Source organism: Penaeus chinensis, chromosome 7 (genome assembly GCF_019202785.1).
Source record: "Penaeus chinensis breed Huanghai No. 1 chromosome 7, ASM1920278v2, whole genome shotgun sequence".
NCBI classification, from domain to species: domain Eukaryota; kingdom Metazoa; phylum Arthropoda; class Malacostraca; order Decapoda; family Penaeidae; genus Penaeus; species Penaeus chinensis.
Window position 1 is genome coordinate 11172845 of NC_061825.1, and position 21833 is coordinate 11194677.

The 21833-nt window shown below is 35.3% G+C and overlaps 5 protein-coding genes across 5 annotated transcripts; all 5 read right to left on the minus strand.

The window, feature by feature from the left end:
- Positions 1–2868: 2868 nt before the first annotated feature.
- Positions 2869–4047, minus strand: LOC125027455 (pro-resilin-like). The gene is made up of 2 exons (XM_047616532.1): positions 4034–4047; positions 2869–3242 (listed from the first exon to the last, which is right to left on the minus strand). Exons 1-2 carry the CDS (start codon positions 4043–4045, stop codon positions 2922–2924), a joined length of 333 nt encoding a protein of 110 aa, XP_047472488.1. The 5' UTR covers positions 4046–4047; the 3' UTR covers positions 2869–2921.
- Positions 4048–4699: 652 nt separating this feature from the next.
- LOC125026830 (cuticle protein 19-like) lies at positions 4700–6327 on the minus strand. Its single transcript, XM_047615430.1, has 6 exons — positions 6316–6327; positions 5878–6188; positions 5475–5526; positions 5228–5265; positions 4888–4927; positions 4700–4759 (listed from the first exon to the last, which is right to left on the minus strand). The coding sequence occupies exons 1-6, from the start codon at positions 6325–6327 to the stop codon at positions 4700–4702; spliced, it is 513 nt and encodes a 170-aa protein (XP_047471386.1).
- Positions 6328–10726: 4399 nt separating this feature from the next.
- On the minus strand, positions 10727–11854 carry LOC125027456 (pro-resilin-like). Its single transcript, XM_047616534.1, has 2 exons — positions 11838–11854; positions 10727–11121 (listed from the first exon to the last, which is right to left on the minus strand). The coding sequence occupies exons 1-2, from the start codon at positions 11847–11849 to the stop codon at positions 10804–10806; spliced, it is 330 nt and encodes a 109-aa protein (XP_047472490.1). The 5' UTR covers positions 11850–11854; the 3' UTR covers positions 10727–10803.
- Positions 11855–13858: 2004 nt separating this feature from the next.
- Positions 13859–16140, minus strand: LOC125026831 (pro-resilin-like). Its single transcript, XM_047615431.1, has 2 exons — positions 16135–16140; positions 13859–14179 (listed from the first exon to the last, which is right to left on the minus strand). The coding sequence occupies exons 1-2, from the start codon at positions 16138–16140 to the stop codon at positions 13859–13861; spliced, it is 327 nt and encodes a 108-aa protein (XP_047471387.1).
- A 506-nt stretch (positions 16141–16646) lies between these two features.
- LOC125026832 (cuticle protein 18.6-like) lies at positions 16647–19914 on the minus strand. Its single transcript, XM_047615432.1, has 5 exons — positions 19903–19914; positions 19448–19758; positions 17870–17982; positions 17106–17161; positions 16647–16967 (listed from the first exon to the last, which is right to left on the minus strand). Exons 1-5 carry the CDS (start codon positions 19912–19914, stop codon positions 16647–16649), a joined length of 813 nt encoding a protein of 270 aa, XP_047471388.1.
- Positions 19915–21833: the final 1919 nt, after the last annotated feature.

Sequence of the window (21833 nt, forward strand, 5' to 3'; positions counted from 1 at the left end):
GAAATAGAAAATTAATCTTCATGAATTAACTATGTTGACAACTCCGTGACAGTGTTGTCGGATTAATGTATATATGCTTTTTTATCCTTCGAAGTTTTCGTACAGTTGTACGTACAAAAGAAAGCTTGATTTCGAAGGCCGATCGCGGAAAACAAAACGACGAAAGCTCTGTGTTCAGTAATACATTCCGCTCTTATACCAAACACTGATTGACTGTCTTGGACATGACACTAGTTCCGAGAAATATGATTGTCATTCTCGCCGGTGTACTGTTCTCGCTCATTTCAGAAGGCCATTATCTTACTTTGCTTTTATTTATTTGCTATTTATTATTATCATTTTAACTCTCCAAAAAAAAGACTCCAGTTTAAAACCGTCGATGATCTGGAAAACGACTTCCGATTCTTCGAAGACAATTTAAGCTCTTTACAAAGTTCAGACTTCTTGTAAGATATATATATTATATATATAGAAAGATATGGGAATATTTAGTAATGCTAAAACGAAAAGAAATGACGATTTCTTGACAAGCGAATCTATCTCTTGTATTTTACCTTAAATGCCATGGTGTGTGATGATAGAATATCCTGATGCAAAGAGAATGTTTCTCTCTGTTTATATAGTGTAGGCATGTGAAACTCCTCCCTAATGATGAGCATGAAGAGTGTTGTGGGCGGAACTGTGTATTACCGGTCACCTTGATATTTGTAAACATTGTTACTGCTTCATAATGTAAACATCTATTCCATGTATATGTATGAATGGAGTATTTTTTTAAAACTCTTTAAATCCTTTGTACTATTTGCAGGCGATATACAGGAAGCATATCGATGGTTGATCACGGAAAGCAAATTCCAGTCCAGTTCTATTATATCCCTCTTCTGCAAACTACAAAATTACTGGTTTGGGCTCTGGTACAAAAAAAATCTTGGCAACCGAATCTGCCCTTTTGTATCTCACCTTTAATGCCATGGTGTGTGATAATATAATATCTGATGCAGTGAGCATGTTTCTCTCTGTTTATATAGTGTAAGCAAGTAAAGCTCCTCCCAAATGATGAGCATGAGGTATGATGTGGGCGGAGCGGCGTATTACCGGCCACCTTGATAATTGTAAGCACTGTTGCTGCTTCATTATGTAGAGCCACATTCCAAGAAGAAATCTTAATTTCATTAGACACACACGTACGTATACATACACACACACGTAAATGGACACACTTTGTGTGTGTGTGTGTGTATGTATATATATATTAATGGATTCAAAACACACACACACACACACACACACACACACACACACACACACACACACACACACACACACACACACACACACACACACACACACACATGGATAGCTATAGATATTTACACATATATGCACACAGAAAAATAGGTAAGTCCATTGTGAATATAATAAATTAGTATATATAGAGAGCAACAGCAAGCTGTAATGTACATGAATGTTCATAAAGTAAATTTTGCTGACACTTCGTACACTGTTTATTATTATGTTTTTTTCATCCTCTAAATTTTCGTAGCATTTATAGGTAGAACATAGGAAACGTATCGGTGGATGATCACGGAAAGAAAAGACTCTAAGGTTCTATATTCCATGTATTGGTAGATTTTTAAACATTTGAATATGTTAGCTTTTAATCCCACAAGATATTCGTCACTAATAACCTCAGCTGTTGATGCGGCAAATAATTTTGAATAATGAATCAGTCAGTTCAGTTCTGCAATATATTTCCTCCTGCAAAACACTGAATTATTGTCTCATTCAAAAAGCCATGCTCATTACTTTGCCTTCAAACTGATTTGCTTAACCTTCAAGACTACAGTTCAGACTTATTGTAGGGTAATTCAGCCTTTTACAAGTATGACACTGCTTGCAGTGCTTTATTTTAAGATTTTCTAGAAGCCACGCACCACTTCCTATACCCAGACGATTGTGTGAATGAGATTTCTTAAGTATTAAATTTGGTTATTTTATTATTTATCAAAGTTTCGATGTATACATAGCATCTCTTTTTATCTTTATCTTTGATTATATTTAATTAATTTATGTATTTATTTATTTATATACAGTAACATGTGTCGATGGGATGTGATATCAAACACTTCAAAAAAATAATAAAAGGAAGGCAATCAGATCATGTATCAACGAGCGCTCCAGTCATAGGGCTTTACGAAACGCGTTCGTTTTGCTAATAATTTTACGGTTTACCATTTATTTCGTAACTGGAAACAATACTTATTTTTCAATGCTATGAAGTTCAGTTACCTTTTCAAAATTAAAAACAAAATAATACACTGTGTTTCAACTGTACTACATACATAGTCAATCCTTTACATTTATATAATGACATTCTGAGGCGAAAGGTCTTGTTGAAGCTTGTGTAGTGTACGTCTGTCTTTATATGTTTAGTGAATGTTGTTTTTAGAGCTCAGCGTTTGATGCTAATGAACAAATACATCACACACAAATATACTTGTTATTCTCATTTCTGCAAGATTTATAATTAGATGTTAAAGAACATCATCAATTATTATTAAACTATATACACTGAGTCTATGTAATGTGGTTACTGAAACATACTGATATGAGTCATTTATATTTAGCTACAAATACATATAGCATATTTAAGCGGGTATCAGTTCTGCTCGAAATATGGTTATACCTGTCGTACCCCAGAGAAGATCCTGCTGAAGCCTTTGAAGTGTAGGAAAGTATAATTTATATAAGTAGTGAGTGATAATTTTAAAGGCCACTGCTTCATACTATATAATAAAATAACAAACAAAAACAAACCACAACATTTTCACATATTTAGGGTATTCATATGATATAAAAAAAACGTCATCAATATAATAGTTTATTAATTGATCTACATAGAGGTTACTAAAACACTACATTTAACCATACTGAGGGGCGGGTGTATAGGGGCGTGGTGTGGAGGCCTCGCCCTCGTACGTGACATCGGCCAAGTAGCCAGAATCACCGTTCACAGTGTAGGTGACCCTCTGAAGACGACCGTCGGGAAGGAGGACATAGTAGGAACCCTGAGTGTTAGGGCCATCTCGGGCCTCCTGATGGCCGAAGTCGTTGCCAGATGGGGGATCGTTGACGGCGTAGTTGAAGTCGTACTTGGCAGGTGCTGAAGAGGGCGTTGGAACGCCATAGCCGTTCTGAGGGCCGGCAAGGGCAACGGCCAAAAGTGCGGCGAGTGCAATTACCTGTAATATTGGGAATGTTGCAACAGAAGGTGCACTAACGTAATTTAGGATGAAATTGTTTGTGATCATTATATAAGACTAAATTGAAACTATCCTCTAAATGCCATGGTGTGTGATGACTGAATAGCTGATGCAGTGGGAATATTTATTGTGTAAGCAAGTAAAGATTATAACTAATTATGAGCACGAAGAGTGTTGTGGGCAGAACTGTGCATTACCGGTCACCTAGATATTTGTAAGCAATGTTACTGCTTCATAATTTGCATCCTCATTCCGTGAAATCTTATTTCACTAGACCCAAACACATATACATACATGTGCATGTAATACACACATTCTGTAGTATATATATATATATGTATGCAATATATTCATATATATGGATATATTCATACCCAAATAGACATATATGCATATACAAATATGTATAAACATATGCATTAAAAGATATATAATATATACATATAATGAATATCGCTGGTGTGCTGCGATGCATATACATCTTCATGTATCGGTTAACATTTCGTACAGGGTGGAGTTAGTGTTTTTTTTTTCTTATCCTTTAAATCCTTCGTAGTATTTGTAGACGGTATACAGGAAGCATACCAGTGGCCGATCGCGGAGATCAAATCAAATTCTAGTCCAGTTCTATAATATTCCCTCTTCTGCAGAATTATCGATTCGGACTCTGACACAAGTTGCAAGAAGTATGATAGTTTGTGAATATGATATAGGACTAAACCATAAGCAAAATACCCATTCTTGACAAGCGAATCTCTCTTGCATCTCACCTTAAATTCCATGGTGTGTGATGATAGAATATCTGATGCAAAGAGAATGTTTCTCTCTGTTTATATAGTGTACGCAAGTAAAGCTCCTCCCTAATAATGAGCATGAAGCATATTGTGGGCGGAGGGCTGTATTACCGGTCACCTTGATATTTGTAAGCACTGTTGCTTTCATGATGTAGACCCACATTCCAAGAAGTTATCTTAATTTCATTAGACGCACACGTCGTACACACACACGTATATACATATATATATACATATATATATTTATATATATAAAGATATAGATATATATACACATATATCTATTTAAAGAGTACTATTATGCTGTAATGTACATGAATCTTCTTCAACTTATGCTGACACATGGTAAACTGTAGGATTAATGTATATATGCGTTTTTATCTTTTATTTTTTCGTGGTATTTACAGGATGGAACATAAGATATCCATCTATTGCTAAATTTATGAACATAAAAAAAACCTCTTCAATCCCACCTTTGCTGCTGACGCAGCAGGTAATTTTAAATAATCAATCAGTCAGTTAATTTCTGTAATATATTTCCTAATACAAACTACTGAAGTGTTGTCTTGGACCCGGAGACAAGTTGCGGTAAGTATAGTGACTTCCGATTGCTGCTTTCGCTCATTCAGAAAGTCATGATCATTACTTTGCCTTCAAACTCATTTGCTTAACCTCCAAGACTTCAGTTACACCATCAAACTTCTGGAAAGGAGTTGAGACTTCTTGTAAGACTATTGTGTTTTTTACAAGTACGAGGCAGTACTTACAGGCTTACAAGTTTATTTCTGGATTATACAACCATCCTAGAAGCCGCACACCCATTCCTATACCCTGACGAATATGCTTGTGTGAATCACAGATTTCTTATACCTTGAATTATGGGTGTATTATCATTTAGACGAAGGTTTCAATATATGAATAGTACGTTTTTCTTCATTTTTAATTGCATTTAATTACCCAATTAATTAATAAACAGAAACAGGTGTCGATGGCACGTGATATCAAACATTTAAAAAAAATCAATAAAAGGAAGGCAATCAGATCATGTTTCAGTCACAGGCTCTACAAAACGCGTTCGTATTGCTAATAATGCGCGATGGAATACCCCTTCACGGTTTACCATTTGTTTCGTTATTGGAAACAGTTTTCAAAGCTATTAAGTTCAGTTACCTTTTTAAATTAGAATAATATGTTACACTGTGTTTCAACTGTGCCATATACATAATCCATCACCATATGCCTTTACATTTATGTATTAACATTCTGAAGCGAGAGGTCTTGCTGTAGCTAATGCAAACTACATCACACTCAGATACTGATATTCATATCTCCACGTAATTTATATAGAAATATCAAATATCATCATTAATGTGCTATTTATTGAACTATATACTCAGAGTTTATGTAATGTAGTTACTGTAACACACTGAAGGCGGATGTGTGGGGGCGTGGTGTGGAGAGGTACGAGGCTTTTTAGTTTTCAAAGGCTGTATATCAGTGACTTAATTTTACTCAACATTTAGTATATTTCAACGGGGGTACCTTTATATTTGTACTCGAAATATGTCGAAATATGGTTATACCCATCTTTCCCCAGAGAAGATCCTACTGAAGCCTTTGAAGCGTATGAAATAATAATTTACATATATAGTGTGTGATGATTTTAAAGGTTGCTGCTTCAAACTAAATTTCAAAAAACAAAAACATCAAACCAAATATTCAAATTTATGTTATTTATATGATATTAAAGAACGTCATCGATATACAAGTTTATTGATCTATCAATACAGGGGTTACTAAAACACTACATTTAACCATACTGAGGGGCGGGTGTATAGGGGCGTGGTGTGGAGGCCTCGCCCTCGTAGGTGACCTCGGCCAAGTAGCCAGAATCACCGTTCACAGTGTAGGTGACCCTCTGAAGACGACCGTCGGGAAGGAGGACATAGTAAGAACCCTGAGTGTTAGGACCATCTCGGGCCTCCTGATGGCCAAAGTCGTTGCCAGATGGTGGGTCGTTAACGGCGTAGTTGAAGTCGTACTTGGCAGGTGCTGAAGAGGGCGTTGGAACGCCATAGCCGTTCTGAGGGCGGGCAAGGGCAACGGCCAAAAGAGCGGTGAGTGCAATTACCTGTAATATCAGGAATGTTATAACAAAGCATACAATCGTAATTTGGAAGAAAAAAAGTTAATATGATAGACTAGACCGTAAGCAAAAGTCGCTTTTTGAAAACCGAATCTGTCCTCTTGTATTTTACCTTAAATGCCATGGTGTGTGATTATAGAATATCTGATGCAGAGAGAATGTTTCACTCTGTTTATATAGCGTAAAGAAGTAAAGCTCCTCCCTAATGATGAGCATGAATGATGTGGGCGGAGCAGTTTGTTACCTGGTCGCCTTGTTATTTGTAAGCACTGTTGCTGCTTCATAATGTAAACACCTATTCCATGTATATGTATGAATGGAGTATTTTTAGATGCATATATATACACACACAGACACACACACACACACACACACACACACACACACACACACACATATATATATATATATATATATATATATATATATATATACGGATATATCTGCATTGATATATCTGCATATACATATATATCTATACACATAGATGTACACAGAAAGAATAAAACATAAAGAAGAGTGCCAATATGCTGTAATGTAAACGAACCTTCATGACTTAACCTTTGTCGACACTTCACACTGTGAGATTAATGTATTTATACGTTTTTATTCCTTTAATTCTTCGTAGCAGGTACATAGAAAGCATATCGAGGACCGATCGCGAAAAATAAAACGAGTCTAATGGTCTGTGTTCCAATTCATTTTTGGAATACATTCCCTCTTCCGCAAACCACTGATTTACCATCTTAGACCCTGACACTAGTTGCGAAAAATATGTAGTCATTCTCCCGGTTGCTGCTCTAGCTCATTCAGAAAACCACTATCATTACTTTGCTTTCAAACAATTTTTTACCCTCCAAGAAAGACCATCAAACATCTTGAAAGGTCTATAGACTTCGAAAAATATTAAACTTTTTTACAAAGTTCAGACTTCTTGTAAAACTATGCATCTTTTTACATGTACGGCACAGTACTTACAGGCTCACATATTTATTTTAGGACTATACAACATTTTCTGCACACCCATTCCTATACCTAGAATATGTTGCTTGTGTGAATCACGGTTTACTTTATATTCAGTTAAATTAAATGGCTGTCAAAAGATTTTGCCTTATATCATCAAATCAAGATTTAACAAAAGTTTCAATATATATATATATATATATATATATATTTTGTCAAACGATAACTTGTCGATGGCATGTGATATCAAATACTTCATAAACTAAATTATAGAAAGGAAATCAGATCATGTATAAACGAGTGTTCCATCTAAAAACTCTAGGAACGCTGGTAATGTGCAATGGAAAAGCCCCATAGTGTCTAACACTATAGAGGTTAAAAAGGTTACCCTGTATTCCGAATGTTTTATACAACTATCTCATTACATTCACTATATATTAAACGTGTTGTGCCTTTACACTTACGGCATATCAGTCTGAGGCGAGAGGTCTTGTTGAAGTTTGTGAAGTGTTGTTATAGAGTAAGCGAGTGTTGTTTTTAGAACTCTGGTATCTAATACTAATATAGAATATAGGAAACGCATAAAAAATATTAATATTTACATTTCTTCGTCATTAGTGTAACGATATTAAAGAACATCATTGAAGTACTAGTTTATTTAACTATATATACAGAGATTATGTAGTGTAGTTACTAAAGCAATCCGTATTTTAGCATAGTGAGGGGCGGATGTGAACCAAGATAATGATATTCATGTTGACCACGGATTTATTATTTATTAATTTGTGGCTTAGTTCAGATACTGTAGGCTATATTTATCATATAGTATTTATTTTCCAATTAATGTCTTGCCAAACAATATTAATGAAGGTAATGTGTTCTGCTGAAACACTCTTAGTTGTCCCACTTTATGCAATATATATCAACAGGTGTACCTTTACGTTTATAGCATATCGGTATATTTTGTCCATCGTACCCCAAAGGAAGGAAGGCGCTGTTGAAGCCTGTGAACTATAGGAAAGTCACGTTTACATATTTAGTGAGTTTAGTTTTTATGAGTGCTGTTTTTAAAGCTCGCTCCTTGATACTAAAAAAAAAGGATATTTACATATTTACGTAAATCATCGATATACATGTTTATTAAAATATATGTACAGCGGTTATTACAAGACTGCTATTAACCATACTGAGGGGCGGGTGTATAGGGGCGTGGTGTTGACGGGTACTGGGCCTCTCCCTCGTAGGTGACCTCGGCCAAGTAACCAGAATCACCATTCACAGTGTAGGTGACCCTCTGAAGACGACCGTCGGGAAGGAGGACATAGTAGGAACCCTGAGTATTAGGGCCATCTCGGTCCTCCTGATGGCCGAAGTCATTGCCAGATGGTGGGTCGTTGACAGCGTAGTTGAAGTCGTACTTGGCAGGTACTGACGAAGGCGTTGGGACGCCATAGCCGTTCTGAGGGCGGGCGATGGCAACGGCAAAAAGAGCGGCGAGTGCAATTACCTGTAATATCAGGAATGTTATCACAGAACGTATACTTTAAGAATTTAGAAAAAAAGTGAATAGGATAGACTGAAGCAAAAGAAGCATTTTTGACAAGCGAACGTGTCCTCTTGTATTTCACCTTAAATGCCATGGTGTGTGATAGAATATCTGATGCAGAGAGAATGTTTCTCTCTTTATATAGTGTAAGCAAGTAAAGCTCCTCCCTAATAATGAGCATGAAGGATGTGGGCGGAGCTGTGTACTATCGGTCACCTTGATATTTGTAAGCATCGTTGCTGCTTCAAAATGTAGATCCCCGTTCCACGAAGAATGCAATATATATATACATGTATTTATACATAAATATAGATATACCTGCATATATGTATATATATACACACATACATGCACCCAGAAAGAAAAAAACATATTTTTTTTTGAAGAGCGCCAATATGCTGAAATAGAAATGAATCTTCATGAATTAACTATTGTTGACACTTCGTACACTGTCGGATTAATGTAAATATGCTTTTTTATCCTTCAAGTTTTCGTAACATTTGTACGTACCCAGAAAGCTTATCGAAAGCTGATCGCGGAAAACAAAACGGGTCGAATGCTCTGTGTTCCATTTCATTTATGTAATACATAAATACAGTAATACATTCCCTCTTATACAAACCACTGATTTACTGTCTTGGACCATGACACTAGTTCCGAGAAATATAATTGTCATTCTCCCGGTTACTGTTCTCGCTCATTCAGAAAGCCATTATCATTACTTTGCTTTTAATTTATTTGTCTATTTATTATTATTATCATTTTACTCTCCAAAAAAGACTCCAGTTAAACCGTCAAATATCTGGAAACGACTTCCGATTTCTTCGAAGACAATTCAGCTCTTCACAAAGTTCAGACTCTTTATAAGACTAAACATCTTTTTACAGGCTTACAGGGTTATTTTAGAACTATACAACTTTATAGACGCTAAATAGCCATCCCTATACCTAGACGATGTTGGTTGTGTGAATCTCAGATTTCTTGTATATTAAATTTATGGCTATCAAAAGTTCTACATTTTCCCTTCTATCATACAATCAAGATGTTGACAAAAGTTTCAATATTCTTTTTTTGTCAAACAGTATCATGTCGATGGCATCTGATGTCACATACTTCACAAACTAAATCATAGAAAGGGAATAAGATCTCAATGTTAAAAAGGGTACCCTGCAATTCGAATGTACTATACACCTAATCTCATCTTATTCATTATATGTTAAACGCCTTTACATTTACGCCATAACAGTCTGAGGCGAGAGGTCTTATTGAAATCTCGAAGCGTTGTTGTTACATTACGAGTCTCCTTTATATACTTAGTGAGTGTTGTTTTAGAACTCGGTGTTCGATACAGAAGACGTCATGCATAAAAATACTAATATTCGTATTCCTACGTCATTTGTGTAACGATAACAAAGAACATCAATGAAGTACTAGTTTATTTGACTATATATATAGAGGTTATGTAATGTAATTACTAAAGCAATCCGTATACAAGCATATTGAGGAAGCAGATGTTTACCAAGATGTTCACATTGTCCACGGATTTATTATGTAGTAAATTATGACTTAGTAAAAAGCTCAGATACTGTGGTTTATATTTGTCATACATTAAAATTTGAGCAAGCTCCAATATATGAATAAAGTAATTTCTTTAACAAGAAAAGTTAATCAAGATAATCTCTTTTGGTGATATGTTGTACTATTTCATGCATTATATATCAACGAGTGTACCTTAACATTTACACCATATCGATATAGGATTATGCCCATCGTCCCCCCAAAGAAGGTCCAGTTGAAACCTATAAACCCGAGTAACGTTTATATATTTAGTGAGTTTAGTTTTGGTGAGTGCTGTTTTGAGAGCTCACCTCTTGATACTGCACGGATTTTTTTTTTTTTTTTTTTTTTTTTTTTTTTTTTTTTTTTTTTTTTTTTACATATCTACATCATTCATGCAAAGATAATACTATAAGTAATCGAGGTACAAGTTTATTAAAGTACATGTACATGTTTAGCCTACATTATTCATACAGTTATATTAAAGAACGTCATCGATGTACTTTATATGTACAGGTTATTACAACACTACATTTAACCATATTGAGGGGCGGGTGTATAGGGGCGTGGTGTTGCCTCTCCCTCGTAGGTGACCTCGGCCAAATAGCCAGAATCACCGTTCACAGTGTAGGTGACCCTCTGAAGACGACCGTCGGGAAGGAGGACATAGTAGGAACCCTGAGTGTTAGGGCCATCTCGGGCTTCCTGATGGCCGAAGTCGTTGCCTGATGGTGGGTCGTTGACGGCGTAGTTGAAGTCATACTTGGCAGGTGCTGGAGAGGGCGTTGGTACACCGTAGCCGTTCTGAGGGCGGGCAAGGGCAACGGCCAGAAGAGTGGCTAGTGCAATTACCTGTAATATCGAGAGTGTTGTAACAGAACGCACTCTAACGTAATTTAAAAAAGAAAAAGATGAAAATGATCATGATTATGACCGAATTTGTCCTCTTGTATTTCACCTTAAATACCATGGTGTGTGATGACTGAATATCTAATGCAATGGGAATGTTTCTGTTCACATGTGTAAGCAAGTACAGCAATAATTATGAGCATGAAGAGTGTTATGGGTGCAGCTGTGCATTTCTGTGTACTGTAAGCACTATTACTGCTCCATAATTTAGATCGACATTCCGCGGGGAAATCTTATTTCATAAGACCTACACACATATGCATACACAGGCACACACATATATGTACATGTAATACACACTTTCCTTTGTATATATATGTATGCAATATATTCATATATATGTATATATTCATACTCAGGTAGACATATACATACATATATATCTATTTGTATTAACATATATATATGAATAACGCCGATGTGCTGCAATGCACTTACATCTTCATGTTTTAACTTGTAGGCGTTACACGGGAAGCATATCGATGGCCGATCGCGTGATTAAATCAAATTCTAGTCCAGTTCTATAATACTAAAGAATTATCGTTTTGGACTCTTGACACAAGTTGCAGGAACTATAATAGTTCGTGAATATGATATCGTACTAAACCATAAACAAAACATCCATTTGTGACAAGCGAATCTCTCCTCTTGCATCTCACCTTAAGTGCCATGGTGTGTGATCAGAGAATATGTGATGCAGTGAGAATATTTCTCTCTGTTTATATAGTGTAAGCAAGTAAAGCTCCTCCCTAATGATGAGTATGAAGCACGTTGTGTTCGGAGGGAGGTATTAAGTCACCTTGATATTTGTAAGCACTGTTGCTTTCATAATGTAGACCCACATTCCAAGAAGTTATCTTAATTTCATTAGACCCACACGTACGGACACACACGTTTAGATACATAAATAGATATAGATATATATACACTTATATATCTATACACACACATGCACGCAGAGAGATAGGGAAGTCCATCATTAGTAAAATATAGAATATATTTAAAGAGTACCAATATGTTGTAATGTACATGAATCTTCCTGAAGTAACTGACGATTCGTACACTGGGATTAATGTATATATGAGTTTTTATCCTTCAATTTGTGTAGCATTTATAGCGAGACATGAAAAGCATATCCTTATATTGAAAGATTAGAAACATTTGAAAAAAAAAAAAAAAAAAAAAAAAATTAATCCCACCTTAGGTGTTGACGCGCCAGATAATTTTAGATAATCCATCATCAGTCAGTTCAGTTCGGCACTATATTTTCTCCTACAAACTACTAAGTAATTGTCTTGGACCCGAACACAAGTTGCGAGAAATATAGTCACTTCCGGCTGCTGCTTTCGCTCATGCAGATTTTCATGATCATTATTTTGCCTTCAACCTCATTACACCATCAAACTTCTGGAAATGAATTCAAAGTTCTTGTAAGATATATATATATATATATTTTGTTTACAAGTGCGATGCAGTACTTAGAGGATTAGAGGTTTACTGGTTTATATTAGAATTTAAACAACTTTTCTATAAGCCGCAAAAACCTTCCTATGCCTAGACGATTTTTTTCGTTCTCTTTCGAATATGTCTGTTATATTATATAATTAAAAAAATATTCATTTCTTCTTTATTTTTAATTAAATTAATTAATTCTAATTAACCTGTTAATTTAGTTATTTTTATACATTAACATATGTCGATGGCATGGGATATCAAATACTTAAAAAAGTTAATAAAAGGAAGGCAATAAGATCATTTATCAGTGAGTATTCCAGCCACAGGGCTCTACGAAACGTGTTCGTTTTGCTAGTAACGTGCAATGGAATACCTCATTACTGTTTACCATTTATTTTCTTATTGGAAACAATGCTTAGTTTTCAAGTAAGCATTGTTTCCAATAAGAAAATAAATTGTAAACATAAAGGGGTATTCAACTACCTTTCCAAAGTCGAAAAGGATACACTGTATTTCAAATGTACTATATACGTAATCTATCATTAATTTACTTTATATTAACATGTTGTGCCTTTACATTTATGTAATGACATTCTGAGGCGAGAGGTCTTGTTGAAGCCTGTGAAGTACGAAAGTCTCGTTTACATATATAGTAAATGTTTTTAGAGTACGATATTCGATGTTAATGGAAAATACATCACACTAACATACTGAGTCATATTTCTACGTCATTTATATGAATATATCAAAGGATATAATTAGTGTGCTGGTTTTCTAAGCTAAACTATATACACAGAGTTTATGTAATGTGGTTACTAAAACGTGTTGCGGAGCGGGTGTGTAGGAGCATGAAATGGAGGGTTAAAGGGCTGTTTAGTTTTCAAAGGCTGTATATAAGTGATTTTTACTTTATATTTAGCCACACTTATATATAGTATATGTCAAAGGGAATGCCTATAAATTTATACTATGTCGAAACATGGTTATACCCATCTTCCCCCAGAGAACAAAGATCCTGTTGAAGCCTCTGATGTGCAGGAAAATCTTCTTTACGTATTTAGTGAGTGATGATTTTTAAGGTTACTGTTTTATACTAAACAAAGACATCAAAAACAACCACATGCTCACATGTTTGGCCTACATTATTCATACAATGATATTAAAGAACTTCATCGATGTACTAATTTATTAATCTATCTATACAGAGGTTACTAAAACACTGCATTTAAGCATACCGAGGGGCGGGTGTATAGGGACGTGGTGTAGAGGCCTCGCCCTCGTAGGTGACATCGGCCAAGTAGCCAGAATCACCGTTCACAGTGTAGGTGACTCTCTGAAGACGACCGTCGGGAAGGAGGACATAGTAGGAACCCTGAGTGTTAGGACCATCTCGGGCCTCCTGATGGCCGAAGTCGTTGCCAGATGGTGGGTCGTTGACAGCATAGTTGAAGTCATACTTAGCAGGTGCTGAAGAGGGCGTTGGGACGCCATAGCCGTTCTGAGGGCGGGCAAGGGCAACGGCCAAAAAAGCGGTGAGTGCAATTACCTGTAATATCGTGAATGTTATAACAGAAAATATTCTAACGTAATATATATATCTTTATATAGAGAGAGATATGGGAATATTTAGGAAACCTAAACCGAAAAGAAATTATTTCTTGACAAGCGAATTTGTCCTCTTGTATTTCACCTTAAATGCCATGGTGTGTGATGACAGAATATCTGATGCAGTGGGAATGTTTCCCTCTGTTTATATAGTGTAGGCATGTGAAACTCCTCCCTAATGATGAGCATGAAGAGTGTTGTGGGCGGAACTGTGTATTACCGGTCACCTTGATATTTGTAAGCACTGTTACTGCTTCATAATTTAGACTGGTATTCCATGAAGTCTCATTTCATTAGACCCACATGCATACATAAGTACACAGACGTTCACACACATATGTACATGTAATACAGGCACACACATCCATGAGTACATACGTATGCAATATCAGATATATATGTATTTATTTTTATACACACAAATATATATATAAATATATATATATATGCACATATATGCATAAGCATATATGTAAGTCCATTTTTTATATATATAAAATATATCGCCAATGCAATGTACATATATCTTCATATATTAAATTTTGTTAACATTTCGCATACAGTGAGGTTAGTTATGTGTTTATCCTTTAAATCCTCCATCGTGTTTTTAGGCGGTACACATAAAGCATATCGATGGCTGATCGTGGAAAGCAAATGAAATTCCAGTCCAGTTCTATAATATATTCCATCTGCAAACTACGGAATTACTGTCTTGGACTCTGACACAAGTTGCCAAAAATATGGCAGTCACTCTTCCGGTTGCTGTTTTCACTTATCCAAAAAGCCTATTACGAATACTGGGTTCACACATCTATTTGTTTACCCAAAAGAAGGACCTCAGTAACACCGACAAAACATATGGAAACGTCTTCAGACTTCTGATAAGATCTGATTATTCCTGCCGCATCAAAAGCTAAGGCCATTAGCGGGGAATACCTTGTGGGATTGAAATGTTTAAATATTGAAAACGTTTAAAATCTATCAATAAATAATGTCTCTTATATGTAAATGTAAATAACAGCTGCTTTCGCTCAAGCAGATAATCATGATCATTATTTTGCCTTCAACCTCATTTGCTTAACCTCCAAGAAAGACTCCGGTCACACCAACAAACTTCTGGAAATGAATTCAGACTTCTTGTAAGATATATATTTTTCACAAGTGCGACACAGTACTTAGAGGATTAGAGGTTTACTGGTTTATTTTAGAATTGATACAACTTTTCTATAAGCCGTACATCCCTTCGTATGCCTAGACGATTTTTCTCTTTCTCTTTCGAATATGCCTGTTATATCATTTAATAAAAAAAAAAAAAAAATATTAATAAACAATAATTAATTTCTTCTTTATTTTCAATTTAATTAAATTTAATTTAATTAACTTTTCATTTATTTATTTCTATACATTAACATGTGTCGATGGCATGGGATATCAAATACTTCAAAAAGTTAATAAAAGGAAGGCAATAAGATCATTTATCAATAAGTATTCCAGACACAGGGCTGTACGAAACGTGTTCGTTTTGCTAGTAACGTGCAATGGAATACCCCATTACTGTTTACCATTTATTTTCTTACTGGCAACAATGCTTAGTTATCAAGTAAGCATTGTTTCCAATAAGAAAATAAATGGTAAACATTAAGGAGTATTCAACTACCTTTCCAAACTTGAAAAGGATACACTGTATTTCAAATGTATTATATACGTAATCTATCATTAATTCCCTTTATATTTAAGGCACACGTTGTGCCTTTACATTTATGTTATGACATTCTGAGGCGAAAGGTCTTGTTGAAGCCTGTGAAGTATACGAAACTCTCGTTTATATATATAGTAAATGTTTTTAGAGTACGATATTCGATGTTAATGGAAAATACATCACACAAATATACTGACAGTCATATTTCTACGTCATCTATGTAAATATGTCAAAGAATATCATTAATGTGCTGGTTTTCTAAGTTATACTATATACACAGAATTTATGTAATGTGGTTACTAAAACGTGTTGAGGAGTGGGTGTGTAGGATTATGAAATGGAGGGTTAAAGGGCTGTTTAGTTTTCAAAGGCTGTATATAAGTGATTTTTACTTTATATTTTGTCACACTTACATATAGTATATGTCAAAGGGAGTGCCTATAAATTTATACTATGTCGAAACATGGTTATACCCATCTTCCCCCAGAGAACAAAGATCCTGTTGAAGCCTCTGATGTGCAGGAAAATCTTCTTTACGTATTTAGTGAGTGATGATTTTTAAGGTCACTGTTATATACTAAACAAAGACATCAAAAACTACCACATGCTCAAATGTTTAGCCTACATTATTCATACAATGATATTAAAGAACTTAATCGATGTACTAGTTTATTAATCTATCTATACAGAGGTCACTAAAACACTGCATTTAAGCATATTGAGGGGCGGGTGTATAGGGACGTGGTGTGGAGGCCTCGCCTTCGTAGGTGACATCGGCCAAGTAGCCAGAATCACCGTTCACAGTGTAGGTGACCCTCTGAAGACGACCGTCGGGAAGGAGGACATAGTAGGAACCCTGAGTGTTAGGACCATCTCGGGCCTCCTGATGGCCGAAGTCGTTGCCAGATGGTGGGTCGTTGACAGCGTAGTTGAAGTCATACTTGGCAGGTGCTGAAGAGGGCGTTGGGACGCCATAGCCGTTCTGAGGGCGGGCAAGGGCAACGGCCAAAAGAGCGGCGAGTGCAATTACCTGTAATATCGGGAATGTTAAAACAGAAAATATTCTAACGTAATTTTGAAAAAAAATATATTTGGGAATATTTAGTAATGCTAAACCGAAAAGAAATGACGATTTCTTGACAAGCGAATCTATCCTCTTGTATTTTACCTTAAATGCCATGGTGTGAGATGACAGAATATCTGATGCAGTGGGAATGTTTCCCTCTGTTTATATAGTGTAGGCATGTGAAACTCCTCCCTAATGATGAGCATGAAGAGTGTTGTGGGCGGAACTGTGTATTACCGGTCACCTTGATATTTGTAAGCACTGTTACTGCTTCATAATTTAGACTGGTATTCCATGAAGTCTCATTTCATTAGACCCACATGCATACAGAAGTACACAGACACATGTACATGTAATACACGCACATCCATGAGTACATACGTATGCAATATCATATATATATGTATTTATTTTTATACACACGCACACACACACACACACACACACACACACACACACACATATATATATATATATATATATATGCACATATGCATAAGCATATGCACACACAAAGATATGTAAGTCCATTTTGTATATATATATAATGCCAATGCAATGTACATATATCTTCATATATTAAATTTTGTTAACATTTCGCATACAGTGAGGTTAGTTATGTGTTTATCCTTTAAATCCTCCGTAGCGTTTTTAGGCGGTACACATAAAGCATATCGATGGCTGATCGTGGAAAGCAAATGAAATTTCAGTCCATTTCTATAATATATTCCATCTGCAAACTACGGAATTACTGTCTTGGACTCTGACACAAGTTGCAAAAAATATGGCAGTCACTCTTCCGGTTGCTGTTTTCACTTATTCAAAAAGCCATTATGATTACTGGGCTCACACATCTATTTGTTTACCCACAAGAAGGACCTCAGTAACACCGGCAAAACATATGGAAACGACTTCAGACTTCTGATAAGATCTGATTATTCCTGCCGCATCAAAAGCTAAGGCCATTAGCGGGGAATACCTTGTGGGATTGAAATGTTTAAATATTGAAAACGTTTAAAATCTATCAATAAATAATGTTTCTTATATGTAAATGTAAATAACAGCTGCTTTCGCTCAAGCAGATAATCATGATCATTATTTTGCCTTCAACCTCATTTGCTTAACCTCCAAGAAAGACTCCGGTTACACCAACAAACTTCTGGGAAGGAATTCAGACTTCTTGTAAGATATATATTTTTCACAAGTACGACACAGTACTTAGAAGATTAGAGGTTTACTGGTTTATTTTAGAATTTATACATCTTTTCTATAAGCCGCACATCCCTTCGTATCCCTAGACAATTTTTTCTCTTTCTCTTTCGAATATGTCTGTTATATCATTAAGTTAAAAAAATACTAATAAACAATAATTAATTTTTCTTTGTTTTTGATTTATTTAAATTTAATCTAATTAACCTGTTAATTTAGTTATTTTTATACATTAACATATGTCGATGGCATGGGGTATCAAATACTTCAAAAAGTTAATAAAAGGAAGGCATTAAGATCATTTATCAATGAGTATTCCAGCCACAGGGCTCTACGAAACGTGTTCGTTTTGCTAGTAACGTGCAATGGAATACCTCATTACTGTTTACCATTTATTTTCTTATTGGAAACAATGCTTAGTTTTCAAGTAAGCATTGTTTCCAATAAGAAAATAAATTGTAAACATAAAGGGGTATTCAACTACCTTTCCAAAGTCGAAAAGGATACACTGTATTTCAAATGTACTATATACGTAATCTATCATTAATTTACTTTATATTAACATGTTGTGCCTTTACATTTATGTAATGACATTCTGAGGCGAGAGGTCTTGTTGAAGCCTGTGAAGTACGAAAGTCTCGTTTATATATATAGTAAATGTTTTTAGAGTACGATATTCGATGTTAATGGAAAATACATCACACAAACATACTGAGTCATATTTCTACGTCATTATATGAATATATCAAAGGATATAATTAGTGTGCTGGTTTTCTAAGCTAAACTATATACACAGAGTTTATGTAATGTGGTAACTAAAACGTGTTGAGGAGCGGGTGTGTAGGAGCATGAAATGGAGGGTTAAAGGGCTGTTTAGTTTTCAAAGGCTGTATATAAGTGATTTTTACTTTATATTTAGCCACACTTATATATAGTATATGTCAAAGGGAGTGCCTATAAATTTATACAATGTCGAAACATGGTTATACCCATCTTCCCCCAGAGAACAAAGATCCTGTTGAAGCCTCTGATGTGCAGGAAAATCTTCTTTACGTATTTAGTGAGTGATGATTTTTAAGGTCACTGTTTTATACTAAACAAAGACATCAAAAACAACCACATGCTCACATGTTTAGCCTACATTATTCATACAATGATATTAAAGAACTTCATCGATGTACTAATTTATTGATCTATCTATACAGAGGTTACTAAAACACTGCATTTAAGCATACTGAGGGGCGGGTGTATAGGGACGTGGTGTGGAGGCCTCGCCCTCGTAGGTGACATCGGCCAAGTAGCCAGAATCACCGTTCACAGTGTAGGTGACCCTCTGAAGACGACCGTCGGGAAGGAGGACATAGTAGGAACCCTGAGTGTTAGGACCATCTCGGGCCTCCTGATGGCCGAAGTCGTTGCCAGATGGTGGGTCGTTGACAGCATAGTTGAAGTCATACTTGGCAGGTGCTGAAGAGGGCGTTGGGACGCCATAGCCGTTCTGAGGGCGGGCAAGGGTAACGGCCAAAAAAGCAACGAGTGCAATTACCTGTAATATCGGGGATGTTATAACAGAAAATTTTCTAACGTAATATATATATCTATATATAGAGAGAGATATGGGAATATTTAGTAAACCTAAACCGAAAAGAAATTATTTCTTGACAAGCGAATTTGTCCTTTTGTATTTCACCTTAAATGCCATGGTGTGTGATGACAGAATATCTGATGCAGTGGGAATGTTTCCCTCTGTTTATATAGTGTAGGCATGTGAAACTCCTCCCTAATGATGAGCATGAAGAGTGTTGTGGGCGGAACTGTGTATTACCGGTCACCTTGATATTTGTAACCACTGTTACTGCTTCATAATTTAGACTGGTATTCCATGAAGTCTCATTTCATTAGACCCACATGCATACATAAGTACACAGACGCTCACAGACATATGTACATGTAATACACGCACACACATCCATGAGTACATACGTATGCAATACCAGATATATATATATATTTATTTGTATACACACAAAAATATATATATATATATATATATATATATATATATGCACATATATGCATAAGCATATAATGTAAGTCCATTTTTTATATATATATATATCGCCAATGCAATGTACATATATCTTCATATATTAAATTTTGTTAACATTTCGCATACAGTGAGGTTAGTTATGTGTTTATCCTTTAAATCCTCCATCGTGTTTTTAGGCGGTACACATAAAGCATATCGATGGCTGATCGTGGAAAGCAAATGAAATTCCAGTCCAGTTCTATAATATATTCCATCTGCAAACTACGGAATTACTGTCTTGGACTCTGACACAAGTTGCCAAAAATATGGCAGTCACTCTTCCGGTTGCTGTTTTCACTTATCCAAAAACCTATTACGAATACTGGGTTCACACATCTATTTGTTTACCCAAAAGAAGGACCTCAGTAACACCGACAAAACATATGGAAACGTCTTCAGACTTCTGATAAGATTGGATTATTCCTGCCGCATCAAAAGCTAAGGCCATTAGCGGGGAATACCTTGTGGGATTGAAATGTTTAAATATTGAAAACGTTTAAAATCTATCAATAAATAATGTCTCTTATATGTAAATGTAAATAACAGCTGCTTTCGCTCAAGCAGATAATCATGATCATTATTTTGCCTTCAACCTCATTTGCTTAACCTCCAAGAAAGACTCCGGTCACACCAACAAACTTCTGGAAAGGAATTCAGACTTCTTGTAAGATATATATTTTTCACAAGTGCGACACAGTACTTAGAGGATTAGAGGTTTACTGGTTTATTTTAGAATTGATACAACTTTTCTATAAGCCGTACATCCCTTCGTATGCCTAGACGATTTTTCTCTTTCTCTTTCGAATATGCCTGTTATATCATTTAATAAAAAAAAAAAAAAATATTAATAAACAATAATTAATTTCTTCTTTATTTTCAATTTAATTAAATTTAATTTAATTAACTTTTCATTTATTTATTTCTATACATTAACATGTGTCGATGGCATGGGATATCAAATACTTCAAAAAGTTAATAAAAGGAAGGCAATAAGATCATTTATCAATAAGTATTCCAGACACAGGGCTGTACGAAACGTGTTCGTTTTGCTAGTAACGTGCAATGGAATACCCCATTACTGTTTACCATTTATTTTCTTACTGGCAACAATGCTTAGTTATCAAGTAAGCATTGTTTCCAATAAGAAAATAAATGGTAAACATTAAGGAGTATTCAACTACCTTTCCAAACTTGAAAAGGATACACTGTATTTCAAATGTACTATATACGTAATCTATCATTAATTCCCTTTATATTAAAGGCACACGTTGTGCCTTTACATTTATGTTATGACATTCTGAGGCGAAAGGTCTTGTTGAAGCCTGTGAAGTATACGAAACTCTCGTTTATATATATAGTAAATGTTTTTAGAGTACGATATTCGATGTTAATGGAAAATACATCACACAAATATACTGACAGTCATATTTCTACGTCATCTATGTAAATATGTCAAAGAATATCATTAATGTGCTGGTTTTCTAAGTTATACTATATACACAGTTTATGTAATGTGGTTACTAAAACGTGTT